Raw genomic sequence first — 19,052 nt, forward strand, 5'->3', positions numbered from 1 at the left:
TTGTGCAAGATAATAACTGCATTACTTGCAATCACAGTAAAAAAAAAAAAAAAAATACAAAGAGTAGCCCCCTCCCCCCTAGGACTACCTTACAATCCCTGGTGTAGTCAGGACAGGAGCAATGCCTCAGTTAAGGCAGCCATTTTGAGAGTAGAGCCAGAATAGGTAGTAGTATCTGGGGACCACTCCTGTACTAACTATACCCCTACACCACCAGGGTTTCTAAGGTAGGCCAAGAGGGGCTTCTGGGTGGGGAGGAAGGCACTCAAGAGGGTCTGGTAGGATGGGGAACTCATGTTTGGAGGGGAGGGAGGGAGGGAGACAGACAAATGAGACAATGCATAAATTTTCAGGTTCCGCCGAAAACACAAGGTGATTTTCAGCCAAAACCAAGAAAAAAAAAAGATTTTGGGCCAGTTTTGGCTCCATAATCACAACTGAAAGCAAAATTTGGCCAGCCTCCAGCTGGTATAAAGCCCTGCCCTATGGCTTGGCCGCAAACACAGACATTCCTGTTTAGAGCATTTGGGCAAAGTACAAAGCTGCCAAAGCGATAATGTGCTACTCTGCAAGTGAAAGACATCTGACATCAGCCACTGCAGATGCAAAGCTGCCAACATTCAGCTTTTTATGAAATTAATTAGATGGCAAGGAACAACAAATGTTTTTGTCAAATACTAACCTATCCTTATTCAAAGCACCGGTATTCATCATAGGGACTTTGCTTATTTTTATCATCATGACTTAACCTAAATATTTTTTTTAGTACATTCTGTCTTTTATTTACATTACTATGGAGTTGTGAAATAGCCTAGTGGTTAGCGCACTCGGTTGACAACCAGGGAATCCTGGTTCAATTCCTGTTGCTTGTGATCTTGGGCAAGTACTTAACCCTCTACAGCCTCAGGTACTAAACTTTAGCCATCCTGGGACAGGGAATACCTACTGTACCCGAATGTAACCTCTCCTTGAGCTACTAGTGAAATGAACAGATGTGAGTTAAATTCGAACTAACTGTAATAGACGTAACTATCCTTCCACATAAAGAGCTGTTTTCAGACTATTTCTACAGATATGTAAAGCAACCTGCAATTAATGGCCAGATGAGAGAGTTCCTTTGCAGTTGCTAAGGTTTCGAATAGCAAAAACACTTCTCCACTGTCCTCTTATCTGCTCTCTTGATCTCTTCTCCCCACATTGCCCCTCCCTCTCGGCCGCCCGCCACTGCCACACCAAAGCTATAGTTTGGATGTTCGGACGGGAGGCTTCCAAGGAGACTACACAGAATCCTGGAATTTGTAGTCTTCTGATCTGGTGCATTGTGCACAGTGCAATGCAACGGACTACAATCCCAGCATCCTCCAAGGGCTCATCGTACTACCCTTCCAAGCATGCTCAGTAGGAGCATGTGGGAGTATAGCTCCTTGTTTGCTGTTAATGTGTTTGCAGTGTGTGTGGAACTGGTAGGTGCTATTAATATCAATGTTGGAAGATATATTTTTTCTAAATGTTGAATTTATTTTGCAAGTATTAGTGTTAGCTCTTCCAGATTATTTCAAAGCATGTGTTTAGGAAATTCAGTGCCCGGGAAAAAAAAGACCTGTTATTTTTAGCAATGGAGGTTGCTTATGTACCCTGTACTGACGGTTTTTGTTTATTATTATTATTATTATTAAACAAAGATTAGAGAAATATGGACCTTTAACAGCATTATTGGGAGCGACAGTGGGACGGGGGTGGTTGCAGTGTTTTATTTTTTGACTTGAAAATGAAGGCTTCTTAAACGTGTAGTTATATAACCATACATCAAATGATCAGTTTCATCCTTTCTCTGGTAAATGCGGCGAGCTTCAAAGAGTGGTTTTATCAGCTTCTGAAAATCACCACACATACACTGTTCAGATGTCGTGACATGAATAAGCAGGTTTTTTTTGTTCCTTTACGTGTTCATGTGGCACATACGTTAATTAGGCTGGGTGTGACCTCATGGGATTTTCATGTGGGTGTATTATAGGGTATTGACTATTTTTCACTGGTGTTTCAGTATTATTGTTTTTACTAATATTGCCTGTGATTTTATTGCTATAGTCTGATGTTTTGCGTAATCGGGGATCCCTAATGATGCAAGTTTTGCAGTTTGCTTACTCTACTTCTCAAGTGAATAATTGTACTTTGTGCTACCCCAATGCCCTCTGTGTAGTATATTGTACGTGATGGGAAATGCTGGGACTGTGATCAAGTTTAAGCAAAGAGGCAATTTATGCAGAAGTTAGGAAAATTTGAGAGAATAGTTTTGTTTTTTGAAAATAAGTTTCTTGGCTAGTCATAATTCAGAATAAGCTGTAGAGAAACAAGGTTTAGCATCCTAGGCTGTATATACCTAACTAGATTAATTTCTGGATTGTTAAATTTCACAGAACCTCAGGAGGGGCAGAGTTAATCATGTTGCTTTCTTACAGTCCCTTTCAGGTATCTAAAAAAATGTTGCAGTGTAGATGTTCCTTAATGTGCCATTCCTACCTCCTCGGTTGCTTGAACTGAGTTTTCTGATCTGGCTATTATTAAGAGATAAGTTTAACTAGCAGGGCTGGAAAAACATTAGTTGCATGAATACTGCAGTAAAATTTTAAATTTATCAAGTGGCGAGTACAAAGCCTGTGCAGTAACTGTTGGGGGGGCATTCGCAGCTTGTTCCCACACAAAAACATACATTACCGTGTGGTATATGTACTTACAGATGCAAATGGATCCATGCTATATGTACTGGTATGGCATGCAGCAACTACAGTGCACAGTCTATGCTCATAACCCTGCCCCACAACATGGTATGCAGGTAGCTTGTGAATTGTCATATGCTGTCATGCTAGTGTGGTAACATTTACTCCAGTTGTGTGCTAACAATTACTGCATGCCAACTTGCTGCTTAGTGTGCTTCAATGAAAAGGCCCCTAACTTTGGTGCCTGGCACCTAGTGCTATTCCAGAAAACCTGGAGCTCTGACACAGGGCAGTCCCCTGCCCCTGGACCCTCAGAGCTACCAGGCTGCACAGACAAACCAAAGGAAGGAAAGGAAGAGAAGAGAAAATAGTAAATGGAGAGGTTATGAAATATTCATTAAAATAAATGTAAAAAGCACCAACAAAAGGTGAAAACTTTTATTTGTAAAAGCCTATTGTGAAGACATGACATATCTCTTTACATTCCACCTGAGTTCCATATAGATTTACAGCTATGTTCGTTGCCATATATAATTTTTAAAAATTATTTGTTTTGTTAATTGTACCAAATGTAAAAGGACAAGCCTATTGGTGGAGATGCAGCCAAAATAATTCAGAACAGTATAGGCTACACTTTTGTGGAAAGGAAGAGAGGATAAAATCAAGAAAAGGTCTGTTACAGCCAAAGGAGCCAACTTTTCAAAATTATTGGGGGTGCTAAGCCCAATGGAAATAACCCCTCCCTGGACACTTACAAGGAATTTTCTCAATATTGGGGGTGCTCAAGCACCCACAGTGTCGGCTCCAATGGTTACAGCAGGAAAAAGAAATGGGCCTCGATGTCTGCTCTCGTTTTTTTATGTATAGGCAGGAAAGAGATCTAGGGAAAGAAATAGCTTAAATGGTGGTTGAGCAGTTGGAGAAGTCTTAGGAGGATGGAATGTAGTCCATATCTGAATTTAAAACATAGATGAAGTTTCTGTTTGAAAAATCTGATCTAGAAGAAACACCTGAAGCTACTGAGGGGAAAGAAGAGGAACCAAGGTTAGTAGGTTGTTTAGGGAAATACTTATTAATAGTTTAATTTCTGGGGGAATGGCCTGGAATGCAGTTCCACCACCTCTTTTCATACTTCAAAGCAGCAGGGATGTCCTGTTCCAGGCCTTTCCTTTTAAGCGGCCTGCAGGCAAGAGGAAGGGAGGAGGTGAGCCTGGAGGAGAGCAGACAAGTCACTTTCCTTAGCGTCAGCAGTAGATGAATCCAGATACTTGTGGGTTGTTACCATCTACCAGCAGATGGAGACAGAGAGTGCTGCACTGCACTGTCATAAAGGAAGGAATGCTCCTTGGCCAGTCCTGGGGTTCAATGAGATCAGCTCCTCTGGGTCTCCTAATTTAGTAGAGCCTGGGGGTGTATTGGCTATGCGGTGCCAGATCCCTCCCCCAACCCTCCCCACCTCTCCAGCCATTCCGTCCAGTCTCCTTTCTCACAGCTCTATTAAAAAAAAACAAAAACTTGGGAGCAAACTGGCACTTTTCCATCCTTTTTATTGAGGCTGCGGCTATTTTATTGAGAGTTTGGGTGCTGCTTTAGGCAGCTGGTGCCTGCATTTCAGTACTTATGTGGCAGGGGCTTTCACTTTGATTTCGTGGTTGGTTTCTTTTTCTGCCTACAGGGGCTGAGGTTGTACAGCAGTGTTCTCGCGGACTGTAGCGCTTGACTGCATTGGGGTAACGTCAAGCAGGTTCTCCTGGCGCTGGGGCCATTTTTCTGCACGGGACCTCTGTTTCTCTTCAGTCTGCTGCAGCCATCTTGCGGGGGGCGCATTTTTTGTTCATGGTCCACTGTGTGTTGTGTGTGTGCTCTTTCAGGCTCTTCAAAGTACCTTCCAGTAGCGGTTGAGCCTGCAGCCCTGCCTGGGCATTTTCCTCCAGCTGCTCCATTTCGCTTGATTCACAGTGCTGGCATCAGGGGTACTACCCTATTCCTGCAGTGCCTGTATAGCCACGAGATTAGCATTACATCTGGCAAGCTCCTTGGCATCTGCACAGGGGCTATGCCCTCCACAACAGCTCAGATGCTTTCTGGCGACAAGGGGGATGGGTCCCCCACCCGCCCCCCCCTCATTTTTCTGCAGGTGAGTCCTCTCAGTACCTCTTCTATGGTGCCTCCCAGAGGGGCTGGTACAGGGAGTGTTAGCGGTGTCATTTATGGTTCCCATGCAGTGTTACCATCCTGCAGTTTTAATTCCTTCAGCTTCTGGGCTAGGCATGGTCTGCATATGTCTGCTGCAGCTTCTCAGCCTCTGATTCTCTGGGTCTAAGGGAGATTCTACTCTGCTTTTAGGTATAGTGTACCTATACTGCTGAGAACTGGGTTGTTGTTCTCTCTCCCCCCCCCCCCCCCCCCCCCCCCAAGAAACCTGCTTTCTCGATCTGACTTGCTATTCCCGGGGCAGTCCCTTCTCAGCTGTTCTGGACACTCCAAACCAAACTCAGCCCCCACTGATTGTATCGGCGCAGTCTTCCACTGACATTCAGAAGTGCTCTCCCTCTGCAGGCAGCTCTCTGCAGACTGATTTTGGTCTCCTTTCAGGAGTCCGACGGTTGGCCTCCTACAGAATGGATGGAGATCGGGCCAGCATATTTGGCGGATGTCTTGTATGGCTTGTTTTGGGCGGCGGCTCAGTGGCTTTCTTTGGCAGACAGTTTGGCGTAGGCTGTGGTTGCACCACTGGGTGACAGATGCCACTTCATGCAGTGACTGGTTAAGCTCCCTTTTCAAGGCAAGCTGTTATTTGGTGAGGACTTAGTGATGTGGTGTAAGATCTGGGTGACTAAAAGTCTCTGCACCTCTCTCAGGTCAAGTCTGCCTGTTCTTTTTGGGTGGATTCAACTCACCCTTGTTTTTAAGCTACCGGGTGCTAGTGTACAGGGCAGCCTAGTTTTACTCGGAATTCTAGGTATTGGCCTAAGCAGGGTTTCAGAGCTCCATGCTTTGCCCTGTCGAGGTCCTAAAGCTTCTTCCTAAAAGGGTGCTGGTGAGCACAGTTCCGTCTTTTCTTCCTGCAGTGGTTTCTGCCTTTGTTTATTCCCACTTACTTGACGTTCACCGTGTACTCCTGCACTATTTGGAGGTGACCCATGGGTTCCGTAGGTCAGACCCTTTGCTCAGGACCTACAGAACGGTGGTGCAGCTTCCAGAGCCACGCGATTGCTTGTGAGGTCAGGGAGACCATTGTGAGTACACGTATGGACTAGCAGGTAAACCACTTTCAGCTGGATTCCAGCACATTCTCCCTAGCTGTCTCACCTCTCTGGGCCGCAGCCCAACTGGTCTTCTGGGAAAAAAAGGGGGAGGACAGCGGTATGGTCTGCCTTGCAGGCTGACTCCAGCCACTGCCATTTGGATCGGGTGGGTGCTTCTTTTGGAATATCGGTGCTGTCCATGAGAGCTTTAGGTTCCCACCCTACTAGACTGCTTTGCTACATCCAACAAGTATCTGGATTCATCTGCTGCTGACGCTAAGGAATGAAAAATTATGTCTTACCTGCTAATTTTCTTTCCTTTAGTTACAACAGATGAATCCAGAGCCCACCCTATTTTTCTGGTGGTTCTTTTCGGTTCGTTCTCTCTCTTGGACTATATTGCTATGTTTTTCCATTTTAGATGGAGTCTTGTCATCACTTTACATGTGTGCATTTCTTGCTTTATCACGTTTCCCTGTGGGGAAGGAGAAATGTTATAACAGATTGTAAGCTCTATTGAGCAGGGACTGTCTCTTCATGTCCAGTAGCGCTATAGAAATAAGTAGTAGTAGTGTTTCCTTCTTTGTTATGAGAATTACTGACTGGCCAAGGAGCATTCCGTCCTATAAGACAGTGCACTATCTCCACCTGCTGGTAGATGGTCACAACCCACAAGGATCTGGATTCATCTTCTGTGACTAACAGAAAATTATCAGGTAATTTTCAACATTCCCTAATCCAGATCCACATTTTCACTTCCTATATTTATTAAATAGAGATGGGACAAGTTTTGGATCATGACAACTGTGATATAAAAAGAGGCAGTGCACCAAAATCCTGGAGCATATTCCAGACTACCCTCTGAAACATTACCTTTTGTGTGACATCAGCCATGTCACCTTGTGTGCCTCTGGAATCCAAATTATAGCCTTATTTGCACGCGCATTCTTGCAAAACTTAACATTAATGAGTTGACTTGCATGGATTTGCACTGCAGCAGCTTACTAATGTGGAATTTAAATGCAAAAGCTTACTGCAAAGTCAGCCCCCATTTGCAGTAGTTCATTGCAAATACCATTTGCCAGCAATTTTATGATTTTTTTTTTTAACATGCAGAATTTTTTTGTGATAGCAAGTTGCGGTATTTTATTCTGATAAAACCATAAATGATCTAGAGTGCCTTTCGAAAATTGTTGTCCCCTCTACTTTTTTTATCTAGAAGACACAGAAACAAAAGTAGATAATTTTAACAACAAAACTAAAAGAAAATAACAAATGTCACAGTGAAATATGCCTGTTTAAGTCTGCATGTTTTACTGTTCAGTCAATGACAGCAATCCCCAACAGATGGCAATGAATGACACTTCCAGCTTAGTTTCTATGAATGCACTTGGTTCTGGCAGCCATGGCGAAAGTAATGAGTGCTACTGAATGAATCCTCCTCCCCACATATCACTCAATGGGGAAGAAGAAAAAACATATCGGCTTCAAAAGGAAAATAAGCTTTATAGATGAGAAGTATAATCAAAAGAAAACATAAAACAGCATGCATTTTTCAAGTGCTGCATGATAGAATGTTTTGCTGTTCGGAGTGTGTGTTCGAGTGGAAGGAGCAGTTAAGACTGGCAAGAGGGAGGTTATTATAGGTTATGAGTGACAAGGAGGCCACATAGTGGATATACATGTTGGGGGGGGGGGGGGGGGGCCCTGTGAGATGAGCTGAGGACTCAGGAAGTTTCTTCTTCAGAAGTCAGCAGAATTTTATTTTAATGTCCCAAAGATAGAATGAGAGAGAGGCCATTTTCTGAGTTTAAAACTTCTGTCTGCAGTCATGCCTGCCTCCATTGTAACCAGCAGGAGAAAGGATCCAGCCACTGGGAAGGCAGTGAGGGTGGAGGCACAGAAGGCAGCTCTAGTCACAGAAAGAAAGACGTAATATGGAGAAAGTTTCTGCATCTGGTGGAGGGTGGAAAATTAAAGAACTCCCTCCAAAATATGCCCCAATACCTTTCTATGGGAGAAGCAATTCCAAGAGCTCTAACGTACAGATACTGTTTCACTGTAACATAATGATTAAGAAACTGCACCTTTCAAACTGCCTCCTCCTTTTGTCTACTCTCGCAAACATGTAGAAAGTACACACAGACATACATTAATAGACATACAAAAAATCATAAACCCACACACACACTTACATGCAGAGAAGTTAGAAAGAGTTCCATGAACCATGCTGCACGTGTTTGCCTCACTTGTTATTTTTTTTTTTTTTGTTACATTTGTACCCCACGCTTTCCCACTCATGGCAGGCTCAATGCGGCTTACATGGGGCAATGGAGGGTTAAGTGGCTTGCCCAGAGTCACAAGGAGCTGCCTGTACCTGAAGTGGGAATCGAACTCAGTTCCTCAGGACCAAAGTCCATCACCCTAACCAGTAGGCCACTCCTCCACAACAGTCATTGGAAAGAATTACACAAAGTCTGCCTGTGTGTCTGGGGGCAAAATAACTCTCTGTTTACGCTTTCCAAAAATACAAGGACTAGGGGGCATGTGATGAAGCTACAAAGTAGTAAATTTAAAATGAATCGGAGAAAAGTTTTCTTCACTCAACGTGTAATTAAACTCTGAAATTCGTTGCCAGAGAATGTGGTAAACATGGTCAGCTTAGCAGAGTTTTAAAAAGTTTTGGACGGCTTCCTAAAGGAGAAGTCCATAGACCATTATTAAATTGGACTTGTGGAAAATCCACTATTTCTGGGATAAGCAGTATAAAATGTTTTGTACTTTTTTGGGGATCTTGCTTGTAACCTGGATTGGCCACTGTTGGAAACAGGATGCTGGACTTGATGGACCTTTGATCTGTCCCAGTATGGCAATATCTATGTACTTATGTGACATTTAATGGAATACCATGAAACTTGGCATGTGGGGGGAAAACTGGTAAAAATATATATTGCGTTTGAAAATGGGCCAAATTGGACTGAAGGTTCTAGAGAAATAAGCCCCCCCCCCCCCCCCCATCTACTCAGTTCACCACACTCTGGTCATCTCTTTAAAATACTTTGGAATTATCATTGACAATCTTCTTCACTTATTTGAGCCCCAGGTATCACATGTTGTGAAATGCTCTTTTTGGGCTCTCGGTCATTTTCAGTTTAGTCGTTCTTGTCTCAACAAATCTGTTCATTCTCACAGATTTCTTCACCCCTTGATTACCATAGTGCTGCCTACGCTGAAATTACCAATACCCTATCAAATGCATTTCATAAGTACAAACCACCACTATCTGTATTTTGTCACGCTTGGGAATTTCATCACGCCACCCACTTCTTGTCCAACACACTAGCTTCCTGTCAAATTTAGAGTGCAGTTCAAGGTCCTAACCCTTGCAGACAAAACCATCTGTCTCTATAGGCTATCTGCTATACCTAGCTTCTCACATCTCTTCCCATTTGCTGCGCTGTTCCAGTGGCCTGAAGTTGACTATTCCATCTGTGGCTCTTGCACACCTGAACTCTACTAGACGCAGTGCCTTCTACTTCTTGGCACTAACATGTTGGAATACACCTTTTCAACTATGCGACTTAGAATTTACACACATCATGTTACAGAATACACTTAGGGGTATGTTTACTAAGGTGCATTAGCGTTTTTAACGCACCTGTAAATTTAAGGCACGTTAAACGCTAATGCTCCTATACATTTCTATGGGCGCATTAGTGTTTAACGTGCATAAACCATTTATGCGCATTAAAAACGCTAACGCGCCTATAGCACCACTTAGTAAACCTAGTCCTTAGACAGTTCTGCATGTAAATTCTAATTAATGGCAATTATTGTCAATAATTGCTTCTTAAGTGGCAATTATTGGCTTGTTAACTAATTTGGGCACACAAATCCAGAATATGACCACATTTACGCGCACAATTTAAGTTACACTATTCCAAAGAGGAAATAATGCCATTTTCAAAACTGCAAAAGTCTTTTTTTGTTTGTTTGTTTTTTTTAAACACCATTTGTAACAAGGTTTTGTGCTCTGTGCATTTATTTTCTCAGGCCATTTAAAAAAAAAAAAAAAACCCAAGTGAAAAATGTAGAAAATCAAGTCATTGGGATGTAGGAGGGGCCAGCATTTTTAGTAGGCTGGTTCCCTAGACATCCCAGGAGAGCAATGGGGCACCCTAGAGGGCACTTCTGTGGACTTCATATAAATGTTCCAGGTACATATCTCGCCGTTGCTCCCTTATCTTGCCTGCTGAGCCCTCCAAAATCCACTACCCCCAACTGTACACCACTACAATAGCCCTTAAGGGTGAAGGGGGCACTTATATGTGGGTACAGTTGGTTTTTGGTGAGTTTTGGAGGGCTCACAGTTTCTACCAGAAGTGTAAAGGTAGGGGGAGGCAAGGGCCTGGATCCACCTGTTAGAGTGCACATGCATAGATAAACGTTTGCAAAATAGGTTTTGAAAATACTGATTTGGACATTTTGAGAAGAAATCTGACCAAGTGGTGCTTTGACACTTTTTGGATGTTTTTTCCTCTTTCGAAAATGAGCCCCATGGAGTTTTAAAGTTAGTCCTGTATTGTACTGGTTGCTTACAACCTTCTGTTAGTCTTGCTGCAGTATTCTGAATCAATTGGGGCAGGTGTAGATCCTTTGTAGTCAGACCAGTGTAGAGTGCATTACAGTAATTCAGTCTTGATGTTATCATGGCATGTACAACGGAGACAAGATTTGCCTTCTCAGTGTAATGAGAGAGGCAGTGTAGTTGTTGCAAATGATAGAAGCAGCTCTTGAAGGTTGCTTGGATTTGGGGATTAGAGTACGTGTAGAATCTAATTGTATTCCAAGGTTCCTGACTTGTAATTTGAGGGGGAGTTCATATTTCCCAAAAGAGATGTCGGGTATGTGCCAGAGAAGCTCGGTTTTACTTGGGTTCAGGCAGAGTTTGTTGTTATTTTTAGCCCATTTTTGAATTGATGTTAGATAGGTAGTCAGTTTATTCAGGGGTCTGGGTAAGTCAGGTTCAGTGGGTATGAGTAGCTGCACATCATATGAGTAGATGTACAACTGAGTGTCCCTCGACCAAATCGGCTCATGTAGTGGGTTGAAGTAGATAGTGAACAGAATAGGTGACAGTATTGATCATTCTGGTAACCCCACAGGTCAGTGCCCATGGCAGTGACGAGGTTGCTGTCAAACAGTATGAACTGTTTGTTGCCTGTCTGATAGGATCTGAACCAAGCAACTACTGTTCCATTGATACCTAGCATGATATCATGATCTACAGTGTCCAAAGCTGCTGAGAAATCTGGCAGTACTAACACCGAGGCAAATCCCCTGTCTTGGTTTCTGTGAAGATCATCTAGTAGGGATACGAGGACTGTTTCTGTTCAATAACCAGGTATGACTCTAGACTAACATGGATCTAGCCAGTTTCTCACTTCTAGCCAATTACTGAGTTGAACACAGACAGTTTGTTCTACAAGTTTTCCTAGAATTGAGATATTAGATACTGGCAAGTAACTTTCAAGTTTGTCCTGGTCAAGGTTGTTCTTCTTTAGTAAAGGACGCACCACTGCCCTTTTTAATGCTGTTGGTAGTTGCACATTAGAGAGAAAGGAATTCACGATTTTTGTGGCATGTTCTATGAGGCTCCTACTTGCCTGCTACACTATCTTTGATGGGCGGGGGTTGAGGGAGCAGGTAGTTGGTTGAAGGTCTCTTAGGTCTTTGTCAAGTCTGTCCTCTGTTATTGGGTTAAAAGAATCCCATATGTTTGTGTCAGCAGAGGACAAGTTTGTGCACTCCTGGTTAGCTGATTGGAGACTAGGTGAGACTGCCTGTAAATCTTGGTGGAGACTTTTAATTTTGTTGGCAAAATCACTGCAGTTCAGTTTTAACTGGGCAGGCTGGTTTTGTTGGGGGGGGGGGGGGGGGTTGCAGTAGGCTGTTTACTATGCTGAACAGGTGCTTGGTTGAATTGGCAGCCTGTTCAATACATCGAGAGAAATATTGTTTCTTGTTGCTGTTAAGGGTTAGTAATACTTTATCATGTGTTTCCTACGCCTGTTCTCATCCAGGTGAGATTTACACCTTTCGTTTCTGTCCTTCACGCTTAAGGGTCCGAAGTTCTGAAGAAAACCAAGGTGAGCATTTGTGAGTAGGGCATAAGACCTTTTTTAGTGGTGTTGTTTTTTCTAAGGTCTTAGCTAAGTGTGTATTCCAAATATCAACCTGTACTGACACTGTAGTTGCCTTTTCATCCACATGTGGATAGTCCAAGGCCTCTAGGAAATTCTCAGCAGTCAGCTTTTTCTTGTCTCTGATCTTCGAAACTGTGGGAGGTACCATTTGTTTCAGGTGGTCGCTTAGGGAAAACTCAATTAGAAAATGGTCTATCTATGATAGAGGTGTTATCTCAATACTGCTATCCCGGTATTCTGGGATATCAACCCCCTTTGTAAAATATCAAGTCTAGTATGTGACCCTTTTCATAGGCTGAAGAATTGATCACCTGTGTCAATCCTAGTGCTGTCATCATGTCCAGGAAGATGGCTGTGGTGGTATCTGGGGTTTTGATGTATAGATTGAAATCTCCCATGGTCATCATCATAGGGTAATTCAGGGTCACTTGTGTGATTAGATCAAGGAGTACTTCCACAGATGATGTGTTGTTACAAGGTGCTTAGTATACCATGAACAGCCAGATTGGTTTCTCCTAGCTGTTTTAAAAGAGATTGATTCATTTAGCTGGGGAATAGCGATTCTGCATAGACTGTATCCTGAATCACGACTGCTAACCCTGTCTTCCTGGACTTGGTTGATGTTGGATGTTGCAACCTGTTGGACATAGTTCAGCCAGTGGTAAACCCTGTTTTCATCTAGCTTTCACTTTTCCCTATGATGTCAAGAAGCTATTCGTGGATGACACCATGGATCATTGAGGATTTCTTAGCAGCTGATCTGGCATTCATCAGTTCTATAGTTCCAAAGGGTAGGCTGGAGGGATACTGCTCATTTGCAAGTAGTCAGGCTCCACACAATTCTCAAACACGGGAATTTGGGAAGGCAAAGAACTGCTATGTGAAATAGAGAACCGTGTTCTGTTTCAGTGTCTTTAGTGTAGGGGGCTTTCTTTACCCCAGTAGCTCTTCCACTGCCTTGAGTCAGCCTAGGCAATAGTGCTATCGTTGCTCACACACTTCAGGATTCTGGTAATTGTTGATAAATGGCAGGTGGAGAACTGTACAACCCAGAACAAGTAGCTTCTATTGCACTATGGGTCCCTTCCCCTTCCTCTTTGTATGGAGTATTTGTCTGAACCAAACCCTTGTAAATAAAGAGCCTGCAGGAACTAAGAGGGTGCTGAGTTCTTCATTCCCTGCTATTTAAAGGCGTAAGAGAGGTACAGCAGCTGCGGAGACTGGAAGTAATTTAACTGACACCTAGCAAGTTTGAAGATTATTTCTACAAATCTTAGTGAGTTATATTACTGCATCTTTCTTCATGCAAATGGACTAGGTAGAACTTATGGTAAAGCACTGATATCTGTCGGGCTTCTTAGTTAATTTTAAAAACTGAATTAATTATGCCTATTAATGGTGCCATCAACCATAAAAAGGTGTGGTTTTCTACAGTTCTTTTTCTCTCCTGTCTTGTGAGAATGGTGATGTAAACCTGCTCTAAGCACTTGATGTCCTGAACAGCTTTATTTTTGTCTGTACAGTTCTGAGTTCTCACAGCATTGACAATGAAAAAAAAATCCTCAGAATCCTTTCTGAAGGGTTTTTCATTTTCATTCTACTGAAGCATATCAAGCACACTTTTTACATAATTAAAATTTCTATTAATTGGTATATACATTCGGCTACAGGAATGCAAAATAAGTGTTGGGGTTTTTTTTTTTTCATGTGTCTCTGGCATAGCAGTAGAAAGAGAATCTTGTATTTTGCTAGCACAATTTTAGGTTGCCATTTGAACTTATCAGCAATTGCTGTATAGTTCAAACTACTTGGCCATGCCTGTAATCTCTTTTGGGAAGGAACTTATTGCACGTGAATTAACACTACTGTAAGCCACTGGAGCATTATTTGTAAAGAAAGCCAGAATCCCAAATTATACAGGCTGATATTAACAAGAAAGAATGATTAAGCTGTTGCAGCCTTTTCTCCCATATGAAAGCAGTCAGCAGAGGGATTGGGTTACTTTCATTGAGACACCTTCATATGGGCACATGTTGGCTATTCTGTTCCTAATGCTGCCAATGTTAGCTGAATCAAAGGTTTCAGACAAGTTTTCAAATAAAATTTGCTGGATAAAGTAATTTGGTAGAGATGATGATATCTTTATCAAGATGGAAGCTTTAAGGGCAAAAGTCTTTTCCTCCTGCTTTATCTGATGATTCTTAAAAGTTTGCATCTTAAATCATGTGTTAGCCTAATAAGCATGTGTTTTATCTATACTGCATAATCCAGTTTAGTTTTTGACAAGCTTAATATCTTTTTGCTTTCTGGGATAGGCTCATTTCAGAATAAGGACCTCTGCAGCCAGTCGTTACATTGGGTCTTTTTTTTTTCTAGAAGGTCATAAATCTTCCACAAGCTGTTAACTTGTGTTTGTTGTTTCAGTTCTCGGCAGGGTGGTGCTTTCATCAAGATCACCATGGGGTGCCAAGAAGTACATGCTGCCACACTGCTGGCTTTCGTCTGTGGCACCGCTTCAATTTCAGGACTCTTTGCTGCTACCCTTCTGCCTCAGTGGAGGCAAATGAAGCTCTACACATTCAACCGGAGCGAGAAGAACGTGACTGTGTACACTGGCCTGTGGGTGAAATGTGCCCGCTATCATGGGCATAGTGAGTGCGTGATGTATGATAAAGATTGGTATGCCACAGTTGACCAGCTGGACCTAAGGGTCCTCCAGTTGGCACTACCCATTAGCATGCTGACTGCTGCCTCAGCACTGATACTTTGCTTGATCGGAATATGTAACACAACCTTTGGCTCAAATATGCCGAACCTGAAACTCGTGAAGTGTCTCATAAACAGTGCTGGGTGCCATCTTGTGGCTGGTTTGTTGTTTGTACTGGCTGGTACCATCAGCGTTATTCCAACTGTCTGGGTCATATTTTATAATGAGTTCTTGAACAGGAAATATGGACCTGTTTTTGCCTACGACACTGCTGTGTTTGTTGCTATTGGCAGTTCAGGGGGCATGTACTTCACTTCCCTTCTGTTGTTCCTCTGGTACTGTGCATGCAAGGCATTGCCTTCCCCCTTCTGGCAGCCTCTGTATTCCCAGGCTCCCAGTATGCACAGCTATATCACACCCTCCTATTCAGCACGATCCCGCATGTCTGCCATTGAAATTGATATTCCTGTTGTTACTCACACTGCTTAAAGATAAAAAGGGATTTATGTAAAAAGAAACTTTTCAAGCTCAGTTCAAACTTTGAAGCACTATTTAAACATTAATCCAACTCATTTTTGCTTACAGAAATAGAAAAAAAAAGATATATACATTTGCCAAAATGTCCTTTATGATGATTTTCTTACTTTAGGATGCTAGAGATGTTGACATTAAGAATAATTAATAAGCAGAGAATAATTGTTCATTAGAGATAGGAAATAGGTCTGTCACCAGCATGTGCTTTTTGAAAGGACAAACTATCTGAACATTAACGGATGGGTGACCTGCTTTCCTCGTTTGTTTTGACTGAGCTAAAAGTTTTACTTTTTCAAAAGAGCCTTTTAAGTCTTAGGAACCTACGTCTGAAGAATTTCCTCCATAGAAACAACATGAGGGAAAAGCATATCTGTTGATGTCCCAGAGAAAATCTGCACTTATCTGTAACAAGCTGTCAAAATTTAACAGTACATTCAGATGGAACTAGTTGACATCTCTTGTCCTTTTGACACATCCTGCAATAAGGATTATAAGGTGTGTTAGTATTTTTCTTGCTCTACTGCCTTGCACATGAAGTTAAGTTGCTGTTGAGGGGTTACATGCATGGTTATGATTAAAGTATCCTGTTGTAATGCAACATCATTTTGGGGGTGAAATAATCTAATAATTAGAAGAGTGCAATGAAAGAGAGAAGAACACTTGAGTCTCGCACCGACTAGTTTGGTGATTTTGGGTCAGTAATTTCTCGTGCCTGAATTTACCAAGCTGCATTTGAGCAGTAGATCATTTTTATCTGTTGCCTCTGCCTGCACACGTGGCCCAGGAGGTGAATATGCACATTTTTCAAGTGCTTTGCCTATACAACAAAGTGGTGTCTTTTATTAGATTAAAACCACCATATAAATGCAGAGACATATAAGATCACTAGTAAAAGAAGAATGTCCTTAAATATTTCTCAGCATATACTTTCAGAACTGTGAAATTAATCTTTTAGGGATAGCAGTGGCAGTACCCCCTTGCAGTTTGTTTCTGTTTTCAGCCATCTAAGCAACTTACATGTAAGACAAGATACCACAAAGCCTCAGTGTGGTACTTGACCCGAAGCTCTGGCAGGAGCCATGATGAATTTCAGCCTCATGTTCATTCTTCTAGTAGGAACACACTTCTGGGTTCAGGCTGTTCATATTTAAAATACATATGCCATATTTATGAACTTGATGTAATGTTATGCCTCAAAACAAATTGATGTTAAAATATGTATAGTATAGTTTTACTTGTCCATTTGGATAAGCATTTTGAACTAGGTAACAATCTTGCACTGAATGTGAAGCTGCTGCTGGTATTCATTTTGCACTGCTCTAGTAATCTGAGCTTGTTCCTGCTCAGAAGTAGGATTTGAGCTAATCGCCAACTTCATGGCAACGGCTGGCACAAAATGGATGCTACCAGCAGCAGCAGGAGCTTCATGTTCAACCCGAGCCTTCAAGGAGATCCCTTACCCCCAAATTCTGTAAAAATCGCTAAAAATTAGCAAATTTGGGCATACGCACAATTTAACTAAATAACGAGCCAATTAGCGCCAATAATTGAGATTTTTAACAAGCAATTATTGGTGCTAATTGGAAATCAAATTTACATGTGTAAGTTTAGGTGTGGCATTCACTTGTAAACTTGGGAGTGTCATGGGCAGATCGGGGGTGTTCCTTTAATTTATGCACATTGTTACAGAATAAAGGGGATCCGCGCCTAATTTAGGCACGGGGATTTACACCAAAGTTTCGTTGGTGTAAATGATCGTGCCTAAATGTAGTTACGGTTCGTAGTGCTAAGCGCTATTCTATGAACAGAACCTAACTTTAAGGGCCATTTATAGAATAGCGCCAAGTTCCATTTTTTTGGCACTGATTTTTTTAGGTGACATTTAAAGAATATAGTCTTTAATGTGTTGGGCAGACTAGATGGACCGTGCAGGTCTTTTTCTGCTGTCATCTACTAGGTTACTATGTCTAAAGCCAGACAGGGATTTTGATCTAGCTGGACCATAAATGTTGTTATGCCTATTCCTTATCTAAGAAATGCACATGAAATATGACTGAATACCACAGTGAGGGAATGTAAATATACTAGCAGGAATCCTTGTTTACACCTCTAGTTTACTTTAAATATATTTGAGAGAAACATTGAAGAACTAATGTATAGCAATTATTTTAAGGTTATCAGGAGCTGCTGTATGTATTTTCAAAAGTAGCATTAAGAATTTGCCATTAGGGTATGAATTTGTGTTAGCAGGTTTTTAATGATACTATTTCTGACTCCCCGTCCTTACAAGGGGATTAAGTGCATGGGTATACATTTGTTTTTCTGATTTCGAAGACAACTGAAATGTTGCCATATAGCTTTGCTTTTACTCTTACTTCTGCTTTTCTTGTAATTTTGAAGGTTTTGGGGACAGTTCCATTGCACACATTGAACTTTACCTCAGTGCTTATGGAATTATGCTCTTCTTTTAATTACTGACTGCATGCTTAAAGCTTGTCCGTGGTTAGTTATCTGTGAAGAGGAAACTCTTGTGCTTCAAGTTCAAGATGACTTTTATCCAATAAAGCCAGGGCAGGTGCTGTTACATAGTAACATAGTAGATGATGGCAGAAAAAGACCTGCACGGTCCATCCAGTCTGTCCAACAAGATAACTCATATGTTCTACTTTTTGTGTATACCCTACTTTGATTTGTACCTGTGCTCTTCAGGGCACAGACCGTATAAGTCTGGCCAGCACCATCTCCGCCTCCCACCACCGGCTCTGGCACAGACCATATAAGTCTGCCCAGCACTATCCCCGCCTTCCAACCACCGGCTCTGGCACAGACCATATAAGTCTGCCCAGCACTATCCCTGCCTCCCAACCACCAGTCCCGCTTCCCACCACCGGCTCTGGTACAGACCGTATAAGTCTGCCCAGCACTATCCCTGCCTCCCAACCACCAGCCCCGCCTCCCAATCTTGACTAAGCTCCTGAGGATCCATTCCTTCTGCCCAAGATTCCTTTATGCTTATCCCACGCATGTTTGAATTCCGTTACCATTTTCATTTCCACCACCTTCTTGGCTATTTTAATTTTTTTATTTAAATGAGGTTTTTATCAACAGATCACCATCAATACATTTATTGTACAACAAGGCAAGGAAGATCAAAGTATACTCTTTCAACTTGTCTGCACAGGTACCTCCACTTTGTGATATGAAAAAAAATGTTTTGTGTAAATGCCGGTAACCTCCCCTCCCCCACAATGTATAAGTCCTTCAATCCCCCCTCCCCCACACGTCATCCCATATCCTTGCCATTTTTAGACCAAAAACAGATTGTAATATGGTCTAAGTGGATATAGGCTTTATGCCAGCAGGAACACCAGTTTTGTCGCAGTAGAAAAAGTGTTGTCCTCTGCTCCCCCACCATAGGGTGGAAATGCTGATATCTCTTTTCTTCCTCCACACAAAACAGATGATCTTAACTCAACAGTAGTAGGGAAGTTGCCATAAGATACAATGGCTAACAAACAGCTGCTTAGAGTTTGTATGTCCCATTCATTCCTTGGGCAGGGTGGACATAAGCCACATTGAACTTTGTGCACAAGATGTTTGTTTTCCTATTTCCTGTAGTTTATTTATTAAAAGATGAGGT

The 19,052-nt window shown here is 42.1% G+C and overlaps 2 protein-coding genes across 4 annotated transcripts in view; one reads left to right on the forward strand and one right to left on the reverse strand.

The window, feature by feature from the left end:
* Window positions 1-19,052, reverse strand: part of ADAM22 (ADAM metallopeptidase domain 22) — a 661,757-nt gene that overhangs the window by 327,409 nt on the left and 315,296 nt on the right. The gene's annotated exons all lie outside the window — the stretch shown is intronic.
* LOC115468176 (claudin-12-like) lies at window positions 1,381-18,053 on the forward strand. Of its 2 annotated transcripts, none has more exons than XM_030199716.1 (2): window positions 1,381-1,463; window positions 14,596-18,053. In XM_030199716.1, the coding sequence occupies exons 1-2, from the start codon at window positions 1,438-1,440 to the stop codon at window positions 15,365-15,367; spliced, it is 798 nt and encodes a 265-aa protein (XP_030055576.1). In that variant the 5' UTR covers window positions 1,381-1,437; the 3' UTR covers window positions 15,368-18,053. The 2 variants fall into 2 exon arrangements, with proteins under 2 accessions (XP_030055576.1, XP_030055584.1); XM_030199724.1 differs by lacking the exon at window positions 1,381-1,463 and adding an exon at window positions 12,048-12,114.

Source organism: Microcaecilia unicolor, chromosome 1, assembly GCF_901765095.1.
Source record: "Microcaecilia unicolor chromosome 1, aMicUni1.1, whole genome shotgun sequence".
Taxonomy (NCBI): Eukaryota; Metazoa; Chordata; class Amphibia; order Gymnophiona; family Siphonopidae; genus Microcaecilia; species Microcaecilia unicolor.

Coding starts and splice junctions, on each gene's coding strand:
- LOC115468176 (XM_030199716.1), top strand. CDS start 1,438: ATGTGTTTGCAGTGTGTGTGGAACTG. Junction 1,464..14,595: donor TTGCAGTGTGTGTGGAACTG/GTAGGTGCTATT, acceptor TTGTTGTTTCAG/TTCTCGGCAGGGTGGTGCTT.